The sequence below is a fragment of the Stegodyphus dumicola genome, chromosome 10 (genome assembly GCF_044657685.1).
Source record: "Stegodyphus dumicola isolate Sdum_Otavi_A_Nest chromosome 10, ASM4465768v1".
Lineage (NCBI taxonomy): Eukaryota > Metazoa > Arthropoda > Arachnida > Araneae > Eresidae > Stegodyphus > Stegodyphus dumicola.
This window is the reverse complement of record NC_140777.1, coordinates 28,106,497-28,129,170: the sequence shown is the minus strand read 5'-3', so window position 1 is coordinate 28,129,170 and position 22,674 is coordinate 28,106,497. Positions and strand designations below refer to the sequence as shown.

At 33.9% G+C, this 22,674-nt stretch overlaps 1 protein-coding gene across 1 annotated transcript in view; it reads left to right on the top strand.

Annotated features, from left to right (window-relative positions):
• LOC118193797 (uncharacterized) overlaps positions 1-22,674 on the top strand; it is a 55,288-nt gene that overhangs the window by 14,216 nt on the left and 18,398 nt on the right. The window contains exons 3-5 of the mRNA XM_085825099.1: positions 682-783; positions 6,684-6,803; positions 12,910-12,976. Coding sequence (XP_085681225.1) covers positions 682-783; positions 6,684-6,803; positions 12,910-12,976 — 289 coding nt within the window. The remainder of the gene's footprint in view (positions 1-681; positions 784-6,683; positions 6,804-12,909; positions 12,977-22,674) is intronic.

Below are 22,674 nucleotides of genomic sequence, written 5' to 3'. Positions count from 1 at the left end.
ACAATCCTTTTTTCCCCTTCATGAATGCCAGTATGTTCTTTTGTTTACAATTAACAGCGTTGGCTTAAATCATTTTGACTGTGCACGAAGGTACTGAAAACATTTGGTGACTTACTTGTCAACATACTCATACTTGGTAACAAAGCATTTTCTCGCCATTGTATGTGTTGTGTATTTAAAGTATCTTTGCTTTAAACAAATAGCTTTCGTTAATTTTTTCAGTGAGGAACTTTATTCATAAAAATTACTCTCATTATTGTAAATTTTTACTTTTCGCAAGACCATCAGTAGCCGAGCGGTAGACTATAAAGCTCCCGAGAAGTAAAGTCGCAAAATGTTGGTAGTTCGACTTTGATTCAATTCCAGGCGAACGAGCTGTCTGCATATAGATTTCGTGGTTCTCCTCATGTGTAACGGGGATACGAACCAATTTCACTTAGAAAAACATGCACAAAGGCTCAGCTTTCCTTAGGCAGAAAGCCTTCGATTTCTTTGCCACAATCAAATAAATCAAGTCAAACCAACCAATATTTCTCAAGCAAATGGTATTTGCTAAAATTTGGTGAAAGAGATTATAACACTTATGAAAAAGAATTGTAAAAAAAAAAAAAAAAAAAAAAAAAAAAAATTCTTGAATCTGCTAAATTACGAGTAAAGTTTTAATAAAAGAATGATTAATAGGTGACTGTCTATGAAGAAAAAGAATCAATACAAGATGAATTACAAAGTTCCCAGTCATCAGATAGAAAAAACGAAATCAAAAGGAAAGTACAAGATAAAAAGGTCAGTTATTTTGCTTCAAAACTGTAATGTAATTTATTCAACAAATGCTAGGTTTTAGAATTTTTAGTTTAACACTTTTGACATCAGAAACATTCTTAACGGACCTTTTTCCAAGCAATTTGGGGTAATTTAGGTTAAAACAACACTCCGAATAATCATTATTGGAGAAGTTAAACAACAAGAATCAGCGTTATATTTGTAAACTTTCCAGGACTAGTTTCGATGGTTCAACTACCGAAACTAGTCCTAGAAAGTTTACAAATATAACGCTGATTCTTATTATATGACTCCTTCAGTAATTAATTTGGGGTAGTTTCAATATGTTACACTGTTATATTCTTTAACAAAAGATAACCTAATAAATGCTGCCATTACACGGGCCATGAGATCTCTTTAACTTATTTTCCTAGTAAACGCTCATGTTTCAGAATGCTGCGAGTCGACATGCTTAAAGTATTAGTTTATTTCTTAAATTGCATCGTTTTAACAAACTGGACGATTTAAAAGTAACGAGCGCAATTTCGAATTTAAAGAATACTTAAATTTTATTTTACTTTTAATAGCATTTTAAATTGGTATAACTTACAAAGTTAATTTGTAATATGACCAGCTGATAATTATAAGCATCTTTCAAACTGAATCTGCCTGTTGTGGATTGACAAACTAAGCTGTTTGAAAGCAATAGATGAGTTAAGAATATTCGTTTCCTGCTTTTGAATAGGATTGATTTAAATAATAAAAACATATTAAGTTCATAATTTATCCAATTAAAAATTTTCAGTATTTTCATAGAATATTATATATTTTTTATTATTTATCTCATTGCTTTGTAAAATCTTAATGAATTTTTGATTAACAATCTCAACGACTTTAATTCAAGCAGTAGTAACACTGTATGAAATAAAACATTTTTAGCTCAAGCTCAAGAGATTGTCTATTTGAAATTCTAAAAATATGTTGTATTTAAATATTTTCAGATTTTGCTGAATACAACTTAATTTTATGGGGCATAAGTACAAAGAACGTGATATCTTAAAGATATGCTGCTATGTTCCTTTTAAAATTTTTAATAAACGACGCTTTTCATAATAAAACTAAAAAGACAAATAAAAGTGTGGTTAGAAGGAGTGAGTGCAAGAGCAGATTGGTGGACTGTGTGCTCAACAAGAGCTTAAAAAACCTTCCTTTTGGGTAACCATTAAATCTGAAATCTTTCAGATTTTTTATTTTTTGGCACTGTGACAAGTAAGCGGACGTCATCAGCCGGCGGAAGTGACGTCACAGAAAAGGGGCATAGTTTGCGCCATCTGGGATCACCTGACAACCTGAAGTGACGCGGAATGACGACATATATAGTTTCGTTTTTACTGTGTAGCAACGATCCTATGCTTGCTAAGTTTTTATTTTTTGTGGCAACGACCGTATTTTTTCAGTTTTTTTGTGGCAACACCATTTTTTTTATTTTTGTGGTAGCGGTATCTTGAACCACGTATTTGGGATCACATCGTTTTTAATTTATTATTTTCAATTATTTAATATTGATATTAATGCAATAACAATGTTTAATATGCAATTATTTTCCTTTGTTATTTTAATTAATTAATGCGCCTTTATTTTTTATTATTTAATCTATAATTATTTTTAAATAATTTCTATATTTAATTCAACTTAATAGTTTTTAAATGAATAACATTTATGTAATTGCACAATTTTTAAAAGTAGCCGCACAACTTAGATTCGAACCCGCAACCTTTCGCACGGGAGGCAAATGCCCAAATCATTACGCCAGCAAGACCTTTCAAACGAAATCAGATTATTGCAATGAAATAGAAGAACAACCATGACGTCACTAGGCTGGGGGGAATCATGCAAAGGACATCTTTTTTCAAGCCCCTGCTTCCCTAAATCGTTTCACACTTTAAATTTTTCTTTTATTACGATATTTTTAATTGTTTTCTTTCTTCTTCGCGTTTTTACCAAATTTCATTTATTAATTTTTTTCCTATAATTATTGCAATTTGCAATTTTGCTTTTAATTTTCGCAAATTAATGTTTCCACAATTTTATTTCCACAGAAGAAAATTTATTTTTACATTTCTTTTCACTTAATTTATTTTACGAAAGTTTTCTTTCAAATTTATTCCTATTCACATTTTTACTTAATTTTTTTTTTTTTTTTTTTTACTTTTAACTTTATTCTTTGGTTTTACAAAAGTAATATTTATTTTTACAAGTTTAATCTTTTCTTTTCGCCTTTTATTTAAAAAAAAGAACAGTTACTACATTTTTCACTTTATTTATTTTACAGAAGTAATATTTATTACATTCAGAAGTTTAATATTTTCTGTTTTTTTGTTTTCACAACACAGTTTTTGTTTCTTATTTTTTTTTTCCTTCCTATTTTACTTCCAAAAGTAAATTTTTTTCCTTCCTATTTTACTTCCAAAAGTAAATTTTAATTTTTTCTTTTCACTTTTATCGTTTTTTCAGTTTTATAAATGTAAATTCTTTCTATTTCTTAAAAAAATTTTTGTTATATTTTTATTTTACGTTTAACTTTTCCCCTTGTTTTAAATACAACATGATGTTACATCTCCATTTCACCAAAAATAAAATTACATATATTTCTCTGTTTACGAAATTTAAGCTGGAATTTACGTGCATATAACTTCACTCTGCAGGTTTTCATGGATAATATTTTCTGTAACATTAAACCAATACGTACAGGGTTCATTCTATACAGTTTAATTGCAATACTATATTTCTTACTTTTTTACAACTAAATTGGAGATACTCAGAACTTTCTCTTGTAATGTATTGCCGTAATTACTAATGACTGTACGAACGTTATGAAATACTATGCAAAACAATACAAATTCTCTTTTACACATCTTACTTTGATGCAAAGGATTCATCAAACGGCGTCAAAGAAATGTAAATTTTATACTTTCTATTTATACATTTTGCCTTATGTTATGTTACTTTTATCCTGCTTTTAAACATATTCATACCGCGCTTCTGATTCCTTTTTTCAAAAGTGAATACAAAGTTTCTTTATTGCAAGATCTACTGACTTTGAACAAATCTTATAAGGAGTAATACATTTTCATGGTATAAGGTACACGCAAACCAATATATGGGCATTTCTAGCCTGTTTATTTCAAACATTACACATGTTTATTTATTGTCAAACATTACACATGTTTATTTCAAAATATTTATTTTAAAGTGACTCAGCCTAAGAAAGACCGCACTTTCAAAAATAAAAAAAATTTTAATTGAACATTGGAGCCATACAATTCTTCGCACATTATTATTATTATTATAAGAGCGCAGTCCAGATCCTCTTAGCCGGCGCAAGCCGGCCGTATGATTAAAAAAAAAAAAAAAAAAAAAAAAAAAAAAAAAAAGGGGGGGGGGACTGGCCAGGGGGGGAAAAAGTCCAAAATCTGAGTTTCACTGCCGAATTCAGATTCTATCTTTATTCGTATTTATAATATTCATTATTGTTTCTACAACGTCTTTCAAATTTGAATAGTTCCTTTTAAAATCTTCCTTAAAATTCTTTGTACATTTCTTTCTATAGTCTATATTTCTTTCCATATTTCTCTATATATTCTTCACACATATATAACATTTCATTTTTCATAACTATCACACATAATACGTAAATAAACTACATTTCAAAAATTACCAAACACATTTCTCTTTAAACCAGCTGTATTCTTAAGAAGAGATGCAATATGAATATTTAGAACCACTCGGTGCCACTGTTCCTCATTTCCCCACACATTGATCAAAATACGCATGTACTTTAAAATCAATTTTAAAAACTCAAATACAAGTATTCAAACAGAAATACTTCAAAAGATAGGGAGAAAATAGGAACACAATTAACTTAAGTGATAAATATTGAAAAGCATGTAAACGGTCAAGGAAAGAAATGCATTCGTGGAGGGCTTTCTAAGGTACACTTGCTCTATTTTTGCACATGGGCTGCATCTCTTCGCTTCATATAAAGTGAACGTTCAAGATAATTCCTGTGTAACTATTTTATTCACACTAATTGGTAATACAATTTATTAGATCAGCCGCAGACTTAAAGGAGAGGTATGCAATATCCAGGAAAACATTTGCTCTCAAGCCAAACAGTAGTATAATGAAATATAAAATGGAATAAGAAAATATCAGATTTCCAACAAAAATTAGTATCCGAGTATGCAAAACATGAACAAGAAATGAATACTGAAAATGTTCCAAATGTGATGAGTCAGGATTAAGAACCTTAACTAGTTTCACGAACTGGGCATGAAAAATAATGAAGTATTTTAAATTTTATTTTGTCTGCAGTACATTAACGTATACTAAAACCTTCCGTTTTGACAGCTATATTCTATATTTAGGCACAAGTTGATAAATCAGACTGATTTTGTGCTCTGAATCTTCAAATTCATAAATAATACAACTTCAGAAATAATACAACTCAAAAACAAAAGATTAGAATGGCAAGCGAATATACCGTAAGCAAGCGAACGCGTTATTTCACTTTTTCCTCTAATTTTCATGAATTCATAGATAGGTAGAAAAATTATAATGCCCTGTATTTGAACTATGCTTTCAAATATACTACGATCACCGCTTTCCATTTACTTAGATCAATGCGTGGGAAAATGAGGAACAGTGGCACCGAGTGGTTCTAAGTATTCTTACTGCATCTCTTCTTAAGAATACAGCTGTTTGAAAGAGAAATGTGTTTCGTACTTTGTGAAATGTAGCTTATTTACGTATTATGTGTGATAATTATGAAAAATGAAATGTTATATATGTGCGAAAAATATATAGAGAAATATAGAAAGAAATATAGAATATAGAGAGAAATATGGAAAGAATTTTAAGGAAGATTTTAAATAGAACTATTCAAATTTGAAAGATTTTGCAGAAACAATAATGAATATTATAAATACGAGAAAAGATAGAATTGGAATTCGGCAGTGAGACTCGGATTTTGGACTTTATTTTTTTTTATTTTTTTTTTTTCCTGGCCGGTTTATTTTTTTTTATCATACCCTGGCTTGTAATAATGTAAGAGTTCTTTGGGGGAGCGGGCGGTGCATAATGCTTTTGAAATAACCAGGGAAACACTTGATTTTGCCTTTTTGAGTGACATATTTAAATAAAAATTTATTCTTTTGAATCAAATACCTGATGTTAAATGTTTTACTGTAAAACAATTAAAATAGAATTGGAAAAAAAAATAGGTGAGATTCCCTGCCCTGGTTTTTCTAATGTGTTGCTTCGGCTTCGGATTTTAATTTTAATGAACTTAAATTTTTTTATTTTTAAAAGAGATAGTAGGTTATTTCTCTTTCTTTTTCATAATTAGCTTATTTTAACGTAATTATTAAGCTTTATTTTAACGTAATTATCAATTAAAATCTATTTTCTCTATAAATATTTTAGAGTCAAGCATGTTTGTGAGTGAAAGAATGTTTACAAAAATGTGAGAACATATTAAGGAAATCTAATAATAAGCTAAATAACGTTTTAGAATGTCTTGTAGCTGAATAAGTGTTTTCAGCGTTAATTGAAAGGGGAAAAAAGATTTAGTTGTAGATTCATTAGGGTTTTTTTTTTTTTTTTTTTTTTTTTTTTTTTTTTTTAATATATGCTGGAGACATGAAAAATGAGCAATGTCCTCGCCAGAACTCGAACCTGGACCTCTCGAATACGCGCCGAATGTGCTACCGTTACACTACGAAGGCATTCTGGAAGGAAGAAGAAACCTATTACAAGTTTCCCCCCCTCCTTCTCTCAAAATATTTTGGGTGTGGTTGATGCTTGGGTAAAAGGATATATATGCTTATACAGTTAATAAAAATACCATACATTTCTCCTTTCAGATTATCAAGAAAAAGAATGATAGAAAGTTTTATGCGAATATCTTGCCAAAAACAAACCAAATACCAAATGTTTCTCGTCTTAATATGCGAAACGTAGTGGAGAAAAGAAACATAAAAAGCGTATGATTTTTATTATTACTTGTTAAATTCTTGTTTGATAACCCAAATATATATTATGACTAAAATGCTATTCGAATTAATCACGTTCACTAAAGGCACTAAAGTTGGGGTGAATACTCATAAAATTCAAAAATTGTTTATGGCATTATAGTGAGTAATATTTAAATATTCATGAAAATTCTATGATAAGAATTAATCCTCTTTTCAAGGCTACAGACCTACACGTGCATAAAACCCCTGAACATTAATAATTGATCAAAATTAGAAGCCCATTAAATGGCTTAGTTAACATGGGATTTTTCGTCGTTTAGCTCATAACGTAAATATAAGCCAGTTCGCTCAGAACGCCCTTTACGAAAGTAACTCTGTCCTTAAGTGGGCAGCCCTTTTGCGTTTTGCAGTATTTAACCAAGCAAACAACCTTCAAAGCCACAAGCTGCTGAGTAGATAAGACGGCTGAAGGCGAATACGAGCAAATTTCTCTTAGAAGGTCCTTTATAAAGGCATTCCTTGGGCTCTGTTAGGCTACTCCCCTTTCCGGAATCCAAAAGGACTTCTGACGTTTCCCTCTCGGAAGCGTTACAATTCTTTGATTTGGCTTAAATGTCTTGCTAAAATATGCAACCGACTATCCATGTGGCATAAGCACTGCTCCTACCGCAAAATCTGGTGCATTTGCGGAGAATTTTAATTTGGAGTCCGCATCAGGAAATTTCAAGGCAAGAGTCGGAATTAATGCCACTTTATGTTTCTGCCTACAAGGTAACCTTGCCTCTGGCTTTTTTTCTCTTTAAGTTTACTAGTGGATCTGCTGTATGAGCAAATTCTTTTTGGAAAGTCCTATAATAGGAGCAGAAACCCAAATTTGAGACCAATATTTTTCCTCTATTTGGCGGTGGATAATTTTTTATCGTTATGATTTTAGAATCTTCCGTTTCGATTATCCTTTGTGATATCTTATAGCGCATCTAACGAAGTTTCTTGGCCGCAATTTACAATCAAATTTTCATTTTTCGCATTTACTTTTAAACCTCCTTTTTTTAAAAGCGAAAACATTTCGTGCAAATCCTAAATATATCCATCAATTGTCTCGTTAGTATATCATCTGAGTAAATAAACTCGGTGGAGTATCGATATCGTCTGAGTCGGTAGAGTTTCCAAGGGCAGTTTTTAGATTAATATCCATAGTTCTTTGAAACGTGGCGAGTGCTCCGCATAATCCAAATGGCATTCTAAGAAAATCATAACGTCCTGATTTGTTATTAAAAGCTGTTTATAGCACAATCTGTGGTTTCACACATGTCTGAAAGTATCCAGAGATATGATCTAGCTAGCCATGCATTTAGTGGATTTTATTTTTTTAATTATTTCCTCTATTATTGGCAATGGGTAAACTAGGCATTTCATTATGTTATATAGCCTTCTATAGTCGACAGCAAAACGCCATGCTTTACAATCCGTACGTGGGAGATTATTTTTCTTCCGACACAGTAATGTAGGGTACTTATTTGGCTTGGGCTACTTATTTGGTATTATAATTGTATTCTTTAGAATTTTTCCAATATACCGATCTATTATTTCTTCTTTGGCCTGTCATAGAGTATAGAGGTAGGGTTTTGCTCGGCAGAGCGATGCGGGGTAATTTCCAGTTTCTATTGCGTGATTTACTACCTGAGTTCACATTGGGGTCAATCGCTGCTACACGCTCCTCGCAATAGGTGAAAGAGGCTTTGGATGCGTTGTTGGAGAATGGGCGCCCATACTGCCTCCACATGTAACCAAAGTTCATCTGATGTGATAGCAGGTGTGGCAAGCCGGGCTAGGCATTCTCCAGTAGTTGACCAGACATCCTCAACGGGTGATAGATCTGGTCAACAGGCTGGCTACGGTAACACTGCAATATGGTGTGCCAAGAAGAAAGCTTAAACATTGCGTGCAACGTCTCGTTGCGCATTATCCTGTTGAAATGTGGCAGAAAGTAAGCTCTGAAGGTAAGGAAGGAGAACAGGCTGAAAAATATCAGAGATATAGCTTTGGTTGGTAAGTGTACCCCTAATACGCATTAGAGGGCGCTGGAGTGGAATTCAATACTGTCTCATGTCATAGCACCGGTTGAAGTACCAGTATAACAAGGCACAACACAACAATCGAGCAGCTTCTTCCCACGGTATCTTCAAATTCTAATTTGACCATCGTGGTACTGCACGCAGAAGTGTGTTTCACCGATAAGCACAATGTCATGCCATTAGGATGGCCATCTCTGCCGTTCAGTGGACCGTTTCGAACAGTGGTTTAATGTTAAAGGTAAGCAAAGCAACGAGCACTCCAATGTACTGTAAATGAAGTCAACTTGTTCCTGCACATATCGTTTTTTGTGTGATAGACTGCATTAGTTGTGATATGGTTGCGGATGTGGCAGTGCGCTCCATCAGTGCTATGTACACAATATGCCAATTCCCTGGAGTGGTACGACAAGACTGTTGCTATTGCTCCTGTCCATCAGTCGTTTCCTTCTGCATTTACTCACAAGAGAACAATTAAGAGTATTTAGAACGACAATCTTTCCTTCCTTTATATGCGGACTGTAAGAAGCGCTTGCAGTCACCCATGATGTTGCGTATGCACTGAAATCGTAATGATTTGTATATTCCCCATCGCGGTATACACATGATGCAAGTGTCATGCTGTTTGGATGCTTTCCTTCATGGTGTTGCATTTTGGATCAGTTTATTTTCTTTTGTACAAATTTAACCTACTAACTTTAAATTCGCTTGAATCTTTTTGTTAATTTTTCGACTCAACACTGAATAAGAGGAAGTAGCAATCATTTTTAAATTATTTTAATACTGGTGAAAAAAATTTAAGCTTCAATTCGAAGCAGATAGTGTACATTAAATAACAGAGAAGAAGTAGAAAATTACATATTTGAATAGAAAACGGAAATGCAAGTACGAAGCTCAAGAATTCACTTTTCATCAGAAATTGCCCAAACCGATATAAAAACGGCGTCACAATTTGAAAACCATGACATATCGAATTACAAGAATGGTAAACTAACTGACAAAGTTAAAATTGTTATCTATGGAAAATTTTGGATGTCATCAGCCGCATCAGTGTTTCCGAACTTTTCATTTAGCAATGAAAGAGCGAAGGGGAAATATCGATTTAAATTGCTGTGTTAGAATGAATACTCATGCCAAATTTATTCCAAAATTGAAGAGGTAATTTACTTTACTAAATATTATGTAGTTTTTGCCGAGGAATATGCTGGCAAAATCAAACAATTAAATTATTTAAATCAAACAGGGACCATCAGTCAATCACCTCATTTGTTACTGGCGCAAATTGACAGAAAACTTCGTGAGCATCAAGAAAAAATATATTAAGCACATACTTTGCTAACTGCTGACAATTTAAGGAGAACTGTACAAGAGCATAAGTTAACAGAAATAGACATTATTAATACTCCTAAACTTCGGAAGGCAAAAGAAAATAGAAAAAAAAAAAAAAAAAAAAAAAACTTATTATAAAAATTATTTTATTCCTATTATAAAAACAATAATTTTCTGTGGCAGAAATAGATTTCCTTTAAGAGCAAACACAATTTTAAAGCTTTAAAACCCTTAGGTTTAGTATTAAGGTATATAAAAGGTCACGAATATAATGGTGCTGCTGCCATGTTTGAAGCATTCAGCGGTGTACAAGCCAAAATAAGAGAAATATTCCCATCAGTAAGATATGTAGTGATATGTACTGATCAGTAAGACATGTATGATACTGATGTATGTACGCTATTGTATGTTCTGAATTTTGCTATTTCAGACGCATGCCAAATTAAAGATATTCGTAATTGTATCGGAGTTGTTAATGTTATTTCATGTATACTTCTATTGTGTTTCGGAGGATAGTATATTAGAATTGTACCCTTCTTCTAAGATACAAGTATTGAAAAAACTATCTAGAACTGTGCTCATCCTCCAAGAAAGAAGCACTGAAAAACTATCCAGAATTTCTCTCTTCTTCCAAGAAAGAAACATTAAAACTATCTCCTACGGATTGGATACAGCGATATGAATCCGTACGGTGATGTTGCTCCATACTTTGATTCATGCTTTTGAATTATTTGGAAATTGGCATGATAGGGCTTTGCCTGTTGGGACCTACATTCTTTTAAATTCATTGAGAATTTCCAATTTTATCATTACTTTGTTTTCGATGGAAAAAACATTTTCTCTTACTTTACCCTTATCTAGGAACTTGCAATCTAAGGCAGTGGACCTCATTGTTTCACTTTAACTATGCGACGATATTGTAAAAGAACTTGAAATAATTCACAGTCAAATACAGACCAATTCAATTTTCCTAAAATAGGAATCTATTTTACAACAAATAACAGATAAGGAATGTATAAATGTTCTTCAACGACGAGCACAAAACAAATTCATCATTTTAATATTCCAGTAGAATCATCCGAATTAGTTAAGGAGAACAACTTTTAAACAGTTTTTGAATGCTGTAATTTTACATCTTAAATAAAGACAAAAAACAGTTGAGTTCATTAAATATTTTAATCATACCGAAGATTGACCTCATATCCGCAGATGAAAACAAATTAGAAATACTAAAAGAAACGTTGTCTTCGGATCTGTCAGATTGTAGTACTAGTAGTTTTAATGCATAATATCAGCTATGAAAAAAGAAATTACTGGTACAACAGCTCTTTAGATTAGCTGCTAAAGAAGCTTTACAAGAATGCAAAGTAGATATTTTCTCGAATATCCATAAACTTAAAAACTTTTAAGTTATTTTGGCTGTTACAACATTTACTACTGAAAAATAATTTTTCAACTATGAAATACTTAAAAAACTGCTTGAAACAGTACATCTGAAATGCGTTTAAGTGGACTCTGTTATACATATATATAAATATATCTGTAAGTGAAGAAGTCTTCAATATTTTGCAAAAACAAGACTAAAAATAAATATAACTTTTCAAAGCTGATATATATATATAGTATTTTTTCCTTTCCATATACTCGAGCCTTTTAAACCACTTTCAAAATCGTGACAATTTTTTCAGTCATTAAATGATTTTTATCAATTTTTTAATGATGCTAAATCCCACCGATTCTGATAAATAAGAATTTTTGTTTTCGTGGTATCTTTATTATTTTCCTTAAATGTTCTTCTATTTTTATAATTTTTATAACGTGATAAAAATTATATCAATCCTCGAACAGTTTTAATTAGGAGAAATAAGACTAATATATCTTATTTAGTTTTTACCAAATGATATAATTGCTTCTTTCATGGTAATGACTATATGCAACCCCCCAAAATTAATTTCTGGGTATTCCGCTGATTAGAACCTACTCACAGAAAGGACATGATTAGTGAGGCTAGTTAATACTCAACAAGTATTCGATCACGCCAATGCAAGGCCCCACTCATCTGCTCAGAGGAAGTTACAGGGAGACCTTCCGCTGCAGGTCTTGAAATTCACTGGATATTGCTTAAACAGACTATTGTAATTTTCAGGTATGAAGCCACAATTTTCTTTAGGAGTATAAACTGCTCTCTCTCCACCAAAATTTCTCTGGTATGAAAGAAGACGAATAATACAGGAGAGAGATATGAAAATTATCCAGAATGAGGCAGAAGCTTACATAGAATAATTCAGAATATATTGTAGAATAAAAAAAATAAAGAAATATATTTTGCAACGTAAAAGAATTTTTCTGTGAAAAACGAAGTGGTTAAGCCGATATAAATTTCTCCTCCAGGAATAGGATATCTTAAGTGGCGTTATTACAGCTATTCGTAACTACACCAGCGAATCATTTTAAATGATTATGGGAAAGTTAAGCAGTTTTTTCGGTATCTGCCACAGAGTGATAATCTGAGATGATCGAAAAGAATATGCGCTTTCGCATGGTTTCAAAAAGATTTCGTTACCAGAAAAAGTATATTGCCGCAAATTTGTAATATTGAAAGAGAAATGCGTTTTTCATTTTATTCATTTTTATTTCATGTTTGCGTCGGAAATTAAAAGTGTAACCGAAATATACTAATAAATGCTAATTCAGGGTTTGGTTTTGACTTTCAGATTGATGAAAACACTTCAAAGGAAAATGATATTGAGGACGAAAGGATTTGGATTCAGCATTCCAAATGTAAGTTTCACACATTTACTTAAAGGAAAAAAATGTTTCATTTTAATTAAGCTGTAGAAATTAGAATCCTGTAAACGATGAAATCTAAAAGATAAGGCGAGAAGCAGACATTTTCGTAAACAATGAATTCCAAAAGACAGAACAGGCTACAGACATTTTTCTAAACAATGAATTCTGAAAGACAGAACAGGCTATAGACATTTTTCTAAACAATGAATTCTGAAAGGCAAGACAGGAAACACATGTTTCTACGCCCCCGAGAAGAAGGCATTTTAAAAGCACTACAATAATCTCCTGAAAAACGACTTATTTAATTTTGCTCCCTATAATTTACATCTCATTCAATTTAGCGCCCCAAGTGACAACCAAGCTTGTCGTTTAATCCAGTATTACCAAATAAAACCTTAATTTCTTAAACAAACATAGCTGTTTTTGCAAATTATTTCCTGCTAAAAGAAAAATACATAAATTAATTAATAAATACTCTTAATAATAAAACGGAGTATACTAGGAGATAATGTTATAAAAAATTGCAGTTTTGGAGAAGAAAAAATTTGCATGATTAGGCTCTAACCGTTAGTACTTTGCTGACAATTCTCTCATCTTAAGTGTACGTAAAAGAAGTAGCTAAGGTTTGAGATCAGGAAAAGTTCAGATGGTATTTATTTTAGAGAAGTGTTTTATAAATTTTTGCAGATTCGAATAACAGTAACTGTGATGAATTTCTGCAGACATTAATAACAATCTTTTCCCTTAGAGAAACAAAGAAAGCTCTCTCAAAATTCATACAATTTTTCTTAAAAAATTAAAAGTAAGCTAAAGAATGTTTTGCCTAAATTAGATACACATTTACATACATTAAAAATTTCACTCAATTTGCATAGTTTTAAACATATTATTAGCCTAAAGGGCGTAAGCCCAGAAACATATTATTAGCCTAAACATATTATTATTATTTTAAACATATTATTAGCCTAAAGGGCGTAAGCCCAGAAAGGCTATTAATTTCGGTTTGGCATTTTGCGTTGAATACTTTAAATGTCCGTTTCACTTTTCAAACTATTACCACCAAATATTATCGCCCTATGTTATATATAAAGAAATTAAATTATGAAGAACCTGCATAAATGTATGTATGTTTCTCGCATTGCGATAAAACAATGGTACCTAGAGCCATCAAATTTTAAATAACGCAATCCTCCACCGAATATGAATTAGCTTTAATTAGACCAAATGGCATTAACCCAGAAGGGCATAATTTCGTTTTGGCATTTTGCGTCGAAAACTTTAAATATCCGTTTCACTTTTCAAATTGTTGCCACCAACTATTATCGCCCTGTGTTCTTTTTAAAGAAATTATGCAATGAAGAATCTGCATAAATGTATGTATGTTTCTCGTATTGTGATAAAACAACGGTACCTACAGCCATCAAATTTGGAATATCGTAATCCTACCCCGAATATCGGCATCTGAAAGGCCCTAATTTGGAATTTGTTTTATTATCGATTTCATACTTTGTCAAACATTAAAGAATTTTTTATTAACAAGTTCAACGATTTCAAAGCCAGCAATGGCAACACTATACGGAAAAAAAAAAATATTTTTTTAATTTCCAGCGCGCAAGACTGCAGAAATTCTAAATATATGCTCTTTTAAAATTATTTTATGATATTGCTGTTGAATTGAATTTTATGGTTTAAGTGCGAAGAACATGATATTTAATAAATAAAGGTAACAAACAAAACGTTAAAAAAAAAAAGCCCGGTTTTGCAGCTCTGAGGATGGTGGTTCGGTAAAACCATCGAAACTAGTCCTGTGGAAATTTTGTAAATATAACGCTGATTTTTGTTGTTTGTCTTCTGAATCAGTATTTATTCGGCGTGTTATTGTGTCTTAATCCAGTTAGTAATTTGTAAAGTAATAAGTTCAAATAACAAAAATAATTCGAAATAGCGAATAGACTTTAAAAAGACGCCCCTCTTGGGCGTAATGTAAAATTTGAAAGCTTTCAGATTCTTTTTTTTTCTTTTTTTGTAATTTAATTGTTTAATTATCTTATTATTATTACTTCTTTTTGCTTGTTTACTTCCTCAGCACACATTTGTGCTTGTTTATTAAATTCTTTATCATCTAACTTGCTAGTCGTGTAATATTTAAATTTGTTTTCATTTAATTTTAGGATAAACTTTATTTGTAGTAACTGTTCTTCAAAATGCTATTTAAAGTAATAATTTATTTTTAGTAAATTAACTTAATCTGCGATTTTGAATAGAAGATAGAAGAGAGCTAAACCGTCTCGGATCTTTGTTTGTGTTAGCAAAAGAACAAATAAGTGAGTGAGTGAGTGACGGAGGACGTGGGCACCATCCCTCTACCGTTACGGTTAATTGGTATGAGCACCACGCCCGCCCTTATCTAGAATGACATAATTAGGTACTTAGGTTATCGCTACCCATTCAGACTTGCATGGTACATATTGCCATTCTCTGACTTGCACGCCTATTACACATGCCGTACCATATTCGGACTTGCTTATTCATACTTGCATGGTGCATTTACATTCATATTGCATGGTACATATTTCACACATTTCATATTACACATTACATTTACTGGGAAATTGAATATGACTTATGTTTAAGGTTCTTTGCATCCGTAAGGTTCAATATTTACGTTAATTATACATGATTAGATACTTAGGTTAACTCTATGCATTCATTATTATTTACAGACTTGCATGGTACATATTACACACAGAGAGATTGATTAATACTTATGTTAAAGGTACTTTACATCTTAGGTATTTAGGTTAACACACAGTTTAACACTACGCATTCATTATTGTTTACAGGTTTGCATGGTGCATATTATATACATTACATAGTACAGCTTATATTTACTGAGAAGACTTGCATTGTACATAGTTCACGCGTTACATAATACAAATTACATTTCTAAGAATTTAATTATTAATTAATAATATTAATTAATACTTGCATGGTACATATCATACATATCATACACATTTCATAGTGCAGTTTACATTTACTGACAGATTGATTAATACTTTTGTTTAGGGTACTTAATATTTATGTTTAAGGTACTTTACACCTGTTTGATTCAATTCTTACTATAAGTATGTATAGTTGGGTTCTTAGGTTAGCACACTTTACGCATTAATTATTATTTACAGTTTGCATAGTACATATTACACACATTAAATAGTGCATGCTAATTAATTAGAATGGTACATATTATACACATTAAATAGTACTGTGAATATTGACATGGTACATATTACACACAATTACTGAGACATGGGGTATATTTGCATGGTACATATTACACACATTTACAATTTACAGTTAAAAAAAAAAATACAATTGCTGAGAAAATTAGCATGTTACATATTACAATAATATTAACATGGTACATGTTGCACACATTAAATAGTACAGATTACAATTATTGAGAAACTTAATAGTACTTAATTTCGTTATGTTCAGACTTGCAGAATTGCATTTACCTATTACCATATTCTGACTTGCATGACTATTATATGTTCTATACCCTATTCAAACTTGCTTGATGCATATACATTCATATTGCATGGTACATATTCTCACACGTTACATACTATATATTGCATTTACTCAGAAATTGTTTTTACTTATGTTTAAGGTACGTTGCATCCGCAAGGTTCAATATTTTAATATTAATTAAACATAATTATGCATTCATTATTGTTTACAGACTTGCATGGTACATAGTACACACATTACATAATATTGATTACATTTACTAAGAAATTAATTAATAGTTTATGATATTAATTAATACTTGCATGGTGCATATTACTTGCTTATTATAGTACAGTTTACATTTATTGAGTGATTGATGAATACTTGTCTTTAAAGTACTTAATACGTTCAGACTTGCAAATCCAGGCCTGTATGATACATAAACATTCATATTGCAAGGTATGTATTTTACACATTACATACTATATATTGCGTTTACCTGGAAATTGAATATAACTTATGTTTAAGGTACGTTGCATCCGTTGAGTTCATATTTACGTAATCATACTTAATTAGGTACTTAGGTTTACATTATGCATTCATTATTATTTACAGACTTGCATGATAGATAGTACATACATTACATAAGACTGATTATATTTACTAAGAAGTTCATTAATAGTTAATAATATTAATTGATACTTGCATGGTACATATAACACACATTTCATAGTACATTAAACATTTAGTGAGAGATTGCATAGTGCTTAAGTTTAAGTGCTGAGAGTGTTAGCATGGTACATATTACACACAATTACTGAGACATGGTACATATTACACATAATTACTGAGACATGGTACATATTACACACATTTACAGATTACAATTACTTAGAATATTAGCATGGTACATATTACACGCATTTACAGTTTACAATTACTTAGTATATTAGCATGGTACATAATATAATAATATTAGCATGGTACATATTACTACAATATTAGCATGGTACATATTACACACATTAAATAGTACAGTTTACAATTACTGAAGGATACATTAAGCAGTTTCTTACAATTCTGTGCCAAGTTTTACATAGTGCATATTACAAACCTGCATTTCACATACTACACACATTATTATATAATGCAGGTTATATTAATTTGCATGTAATATACATGCAGAAAAGGTCACTATGTTGAAATATTGTAACATTACTAATTGCACAAGGAAAGGTAATCTGCAGATTGGGTTGCAGTCTGTATATAAATAGTCTGATGTGAAAAATAGGCATAGTACATGCATAAATTTGTGATTCCTATGTAGTAGTCACTATGCTGCTTGACACCATAAGTTACATTAAGCAGTTTGACACAATTCTGTGCCAAGTGTCATTAGCTTTGACATGACGGCAGTGATTTGGCGTATTGTTGGCTTATGCTTAACGAGGAACCTGCAGAAGGCCTGCCTATCCGTTATAGGAATGGCAATATGGTGGTCCTCTGTAAGGGGACATGCAGTGATGTAATGGTCTGCTGTGCCCTCTTCGCCACAGATGCATTCGTCAGTGCTGGTGATAGCGTGTCGATGATAGTACTGTGGGAAGGGGCCATGACCGGATATGTAACGTACCAAGAGGGGACTGGCGATAAGTCTTTGTAAATCTACTTTTGGCTTGAAGTAAAAAGTTCTTCTGCCAGTTAAGCTGTTCGTCCACTCCTGCTGCCATTTATTGCAAACAATTTGCCGTAAGGTCTTTTTTAGATATGAGGTAGGCCATGGGATCTGTACTGTAGTAATGTTGTTCCCAGTAGCGGCGTCTTTTGCCAGGCCGTCTGCAAGTTCATTGCCATAAATACCTGTGTGCGCTTTAATCCATTTTATGACGTAATGATTGTGAGCATTTTCACGTAGACTTTTTTGAATGCCTGCTATTTGCGGGGAGGTATGTTCTGAATTGGCAATTGCTTGCATAGAAGACAGGCTATCTGTATGTATTAAGGCTTTGGAGATTTTATTATTCGTTAGATAGCGTATGGCCTCGTGAATGGCGAGTGCTTCACTCTGGAAAACGCTGTTTTCAGTGCTGAGCTGCATCTGCCATTGGTGAAGGGGTTGTTGTTGTTCACTGAGCACGACAAAGGCGCTGCCTACCTTTTCGTCAATACGAGAACCATCTGTGTAGATGGAGATGTAGCCGGATGGTGCCACATATGCTGGGTTCTTCGTGAGGTGAATTCCAATACCCTTGATTGCTGGGTGTATATGAAGTTGTGAGGTCTTATTCTGAAACTGTTCTTGAGAGAAGGTAACGTAATCATAAGTAAGTGAAAGTCTTAACTGATGAACCTGTTGTGTCACCGCTTCTTCTTCTATGCGTAGATGAAGTGGTAGCACTCCTGCCAAGATGTTTAGTGCATCAGTAGATGTTGTCCTGAAGGCTCTTGTAATTGAGAGTAGGAAGGGCCTCTGTAGTGCAGACAGGTGCCGGATTTTCCTTCCCTGCATAGGGAAGGCCCAAATGGCCGCTCCATAGGACACCATCTTCTCGACGACAGTAAGATATAACGTTTTTTGTATGTGAGAATTAATCCCCCAATGAAATCCGCGTTGCATTCTGAAATGCTGTGCTATGATTGCTGTACGCTTCCTTAAATTAAGTATGTGCGGCATCCATGTCAGTTTTTCATCTATGTATAGACCGAGGTAACTCAGGACACGGAGAATTTTAATTCGACGATTGTTGATGCGGATTGTCGGTCTTCTAATCAGTGATCCTCCCTTCTTTGCGATTAGTAGAATTTGACATTTGTGCTCTGCTACTTGGAGTTTTTGTCTGTTGCATTGCTGGTAGAATAGATTGCAAACTTCGTTTGAGTTGGCCTCCAATTCTGCTCTAGTACGTCCTCGGACAAGTAGACCAACATCGTCTGCATATGCGAATATGGAGGAATGCGTTGGCAGTGTGAATTTTAGGACTGAGTTGAAGGTTGCGTTCCACAAATGGGGGCCTGCACAGGACCCCTGTGGACATCCTCTGGTTTGGGTACGCTTGATAATCCCACTGTCGTGCACTATTAGAAGGCAACGGTCCGTTAGGTAATGTCGCAAAGTAAGGAAAATATTGCGTGGACATTGAACTGTTCTGAGTGCTTCTAAAATTGAGGGCCACCACAGCATATCAAATGCACTTTTCAGGTCTATACTGATTAGAGCAGTATGATAGCCGTGGTTGCGATTATCGTGTATAGCTGAATGTATATCGTGGAGTGCATGCAGTGTTGATGACCCTGTTCGAAATCCATATTGCTTGGGGTGTAGATATTGGCCTCTTTCTAAGTGGTGTCGTAAGCGATTCATTAGAAGCTTCTCATATACTTTTCCGAGAGCCGAAAGTAAGCAGATCGGTCGGTACGAGGATGGATCTGAAGGATCGCGATCCCTTTTTAGGAATAATACGACCTGGCCGACCTTGAATGCTTTTGGGAACGTACCTGTTTGTAGCAGCTTATTAAAGAAGGCTATAAAAAGTGGCAAAGATGCTCTTATTGCTGTTTTGATGATTTGATAGCTTATCCCGTCTGGTCCCGGTGCCTTGTTATTGGGAAGGAGTTTCAGGACTTGTAAAACTTCCTGCATGGTGAAGTCTGGATCGTCTGCAGTAGACGGAGTAGATTTGTTACTGCGTAGAGATTTGTGATATTCCGAGTCGTCAGAATTGTCATCTTGACTAAAGACATGGTCCAGGATATTTTCTAGCGTATTTTTGGTGGATTCTTCCGTAATTAGTGATTGCTCTGATGGTATGAATTGAAGACGCACGGGTTTAAAGAGCTTGTTAGTGGCTATTTTGTGGTGCAGCCGGTCATATCCGGTCATGGCCCCTTCCCAAAGTACTATCATCGACACGCTATCACCAGCACTGACGAATGCATCTGTGGCGAAGAGGGCACAGCAGACCATTACATCACTGCATGTCCCCTTACAGAGGACCACCATATTGCCATTCCTATAACGGATAGGCAGGCCTTCTGCAGGTTCCTCGTTAAGCATAAGCCAACAATACGCCAAATCACTGCCGTCATGTCAAAGCTAATGACACTTGGCACAGAATTGTGTCAAACTGCTTAATGTAACTTATGGTGTCAAGCAGCATAGTGACTACTACATAGGAATCACAAATTTATGCATGTACTATGCCTATTTTTCACATCAGACTATTTATATACAGACTGCAACCCAATCTGCAGATTACCTTTCCTTGTGCAATTAGTAATGTTACAATATTTCAACATAGTGACCTTTTCTGCATGTATATTACATGCAAATTAATATAATCTGCATTATATAATAATGTGTGTAGTATGTGAAATGCAGGTTTGTAATATGCACTATGTAAAACTTGGCACAGAATTGTAAGAAACTGCTTAATGTATCCTTCAGTAATTGTAAACTGTACTATTTAATGTGTGTAATATGTACCATGCTAATATTGTAGTAATATGTACCATGCTAATATTATTATATTATGTACCATTCCTTCCGTTTCAGTACAAAAGTTTTGCCAGGAATGGATCTTGGCCTTGATTATTAGCCGTTTATATAATGCTCGCTCTCTTTGAAAGATAGGTAGGGTAGTGCTCTGGATTTCATTACGCCGTTCGTGCTTTAATCTGCGTCTGAGCGCACGGCATTTTTTCCGTTGGATGGTGAGCTCTGTGTTCCACCAGTTAGTGGCGTTTAATTTCTTTTTGGATCTTGTTGGTAAGAGCTCTTCGCAGGTGTCATGAAGAATTTTCATGATGTCGTCGGTTAGCGATTCCATATCACTTTGTGTATTGGCATTTTTTAGGACTGGGGTTAGATTGCTTAATCTTTGGTCAATTTTCCGAGAGAACTGTCGCTTCTTATTTGATGGCATGTTATAACGTTTAATAATTTCTATTTGTGGTAGGCTATTGAGTTTGAAGGTGATAAATTTGTGGTCTGATAAGCTATCAGCTTCTTCTACATTCCAGTCCTGCACATGCTGTGCTATCGGCACCGTAGAGAGGGTCAAATCCGGCCAGCCAACAGCAAAAATTCTGTCAAAGGTTGGTGGAGAATCTATGGAATTATGGAGAATGAGATTATGTGTTGATATGAAATCCTCAAGTTGTCTTCCTCTGGTGTCGGTACTGTTGTAGCCCCAGTTGGTATGATGAGCGTTGTAATCTCCAGCTATGATGACGTTTGACAGCTTGGTTCGTTGGAGAACTGACTGTGCTAGTTCAATCGTGGTTTCTAAATCCTCAGCTGGGGAAGCATATTGCGAAATGAGAAGAAGTGATAAGTTGCTGGCTTGAAGAAGGACTGCACTTAAGTCTCTTTGCTGCTCAATAATCAGAGGAGTCCAGTTAGGTTGACAACATACTAGGATAGCGCGGGGCGGTTGCGTCTTCTCTTGCTGCTGATATATCGTCCATTTAAGTGGGAATCCCACTGCTTGGCCATTTCGTGTGTACGGTTCTTGTGCTAGAATGAAGTCGATACTGTGCTCGATGGCAAATGCTACTGCTCTATTTGTCGCTGCTTGTGCCCTCTGTAAATTTATCTGTAGGAATGCAATTGGGCTCTGTGCTATATTAGCCGTGTTTAATATTTGGAAACTTTCGTCGGGACGTGAGGTTGCTGTTGAGCGCATTAAAGGCGCTGTCAGGCTTCTAGTACTCTGTACTGTCTTTGATGGTCTGCACTCTTCGCTGGTACTGCGGACAGTTGGGGTGGTAGGCTGGGTGGGTAAAATTATGTCTTGATCCATAGCGTGAGTTTGCGTCCCCGAAGTTAATGCACTGCGGTTGATGTGCATTGCATTCCCAAACCCCATGTTCTCCAGCGCAGAATGAACAGTATTGCTTTTGGCTTTTGCAGTCTGCCTAGCAATCACACAGTGTTTTCCTTTTGTCAAGTTAAACTGCATCAGAAACTTCAAATCACATGGTAGCCTGCAGTGGCGTAACTAAAGGAGGTGGTCAGTTTCAATTTGGTATATTTTTGCGATAAAATAATGTTTATAGGATTAGTTATACTTTACACGCAGCAGTGCTTAAATTGCGCCGGTGTCCACCGGAGGCCGGCTCTGGTACTTCTCAATTTTTAAGATAAGTTACAATTCTAGCCGGAGCGCATCGGAACC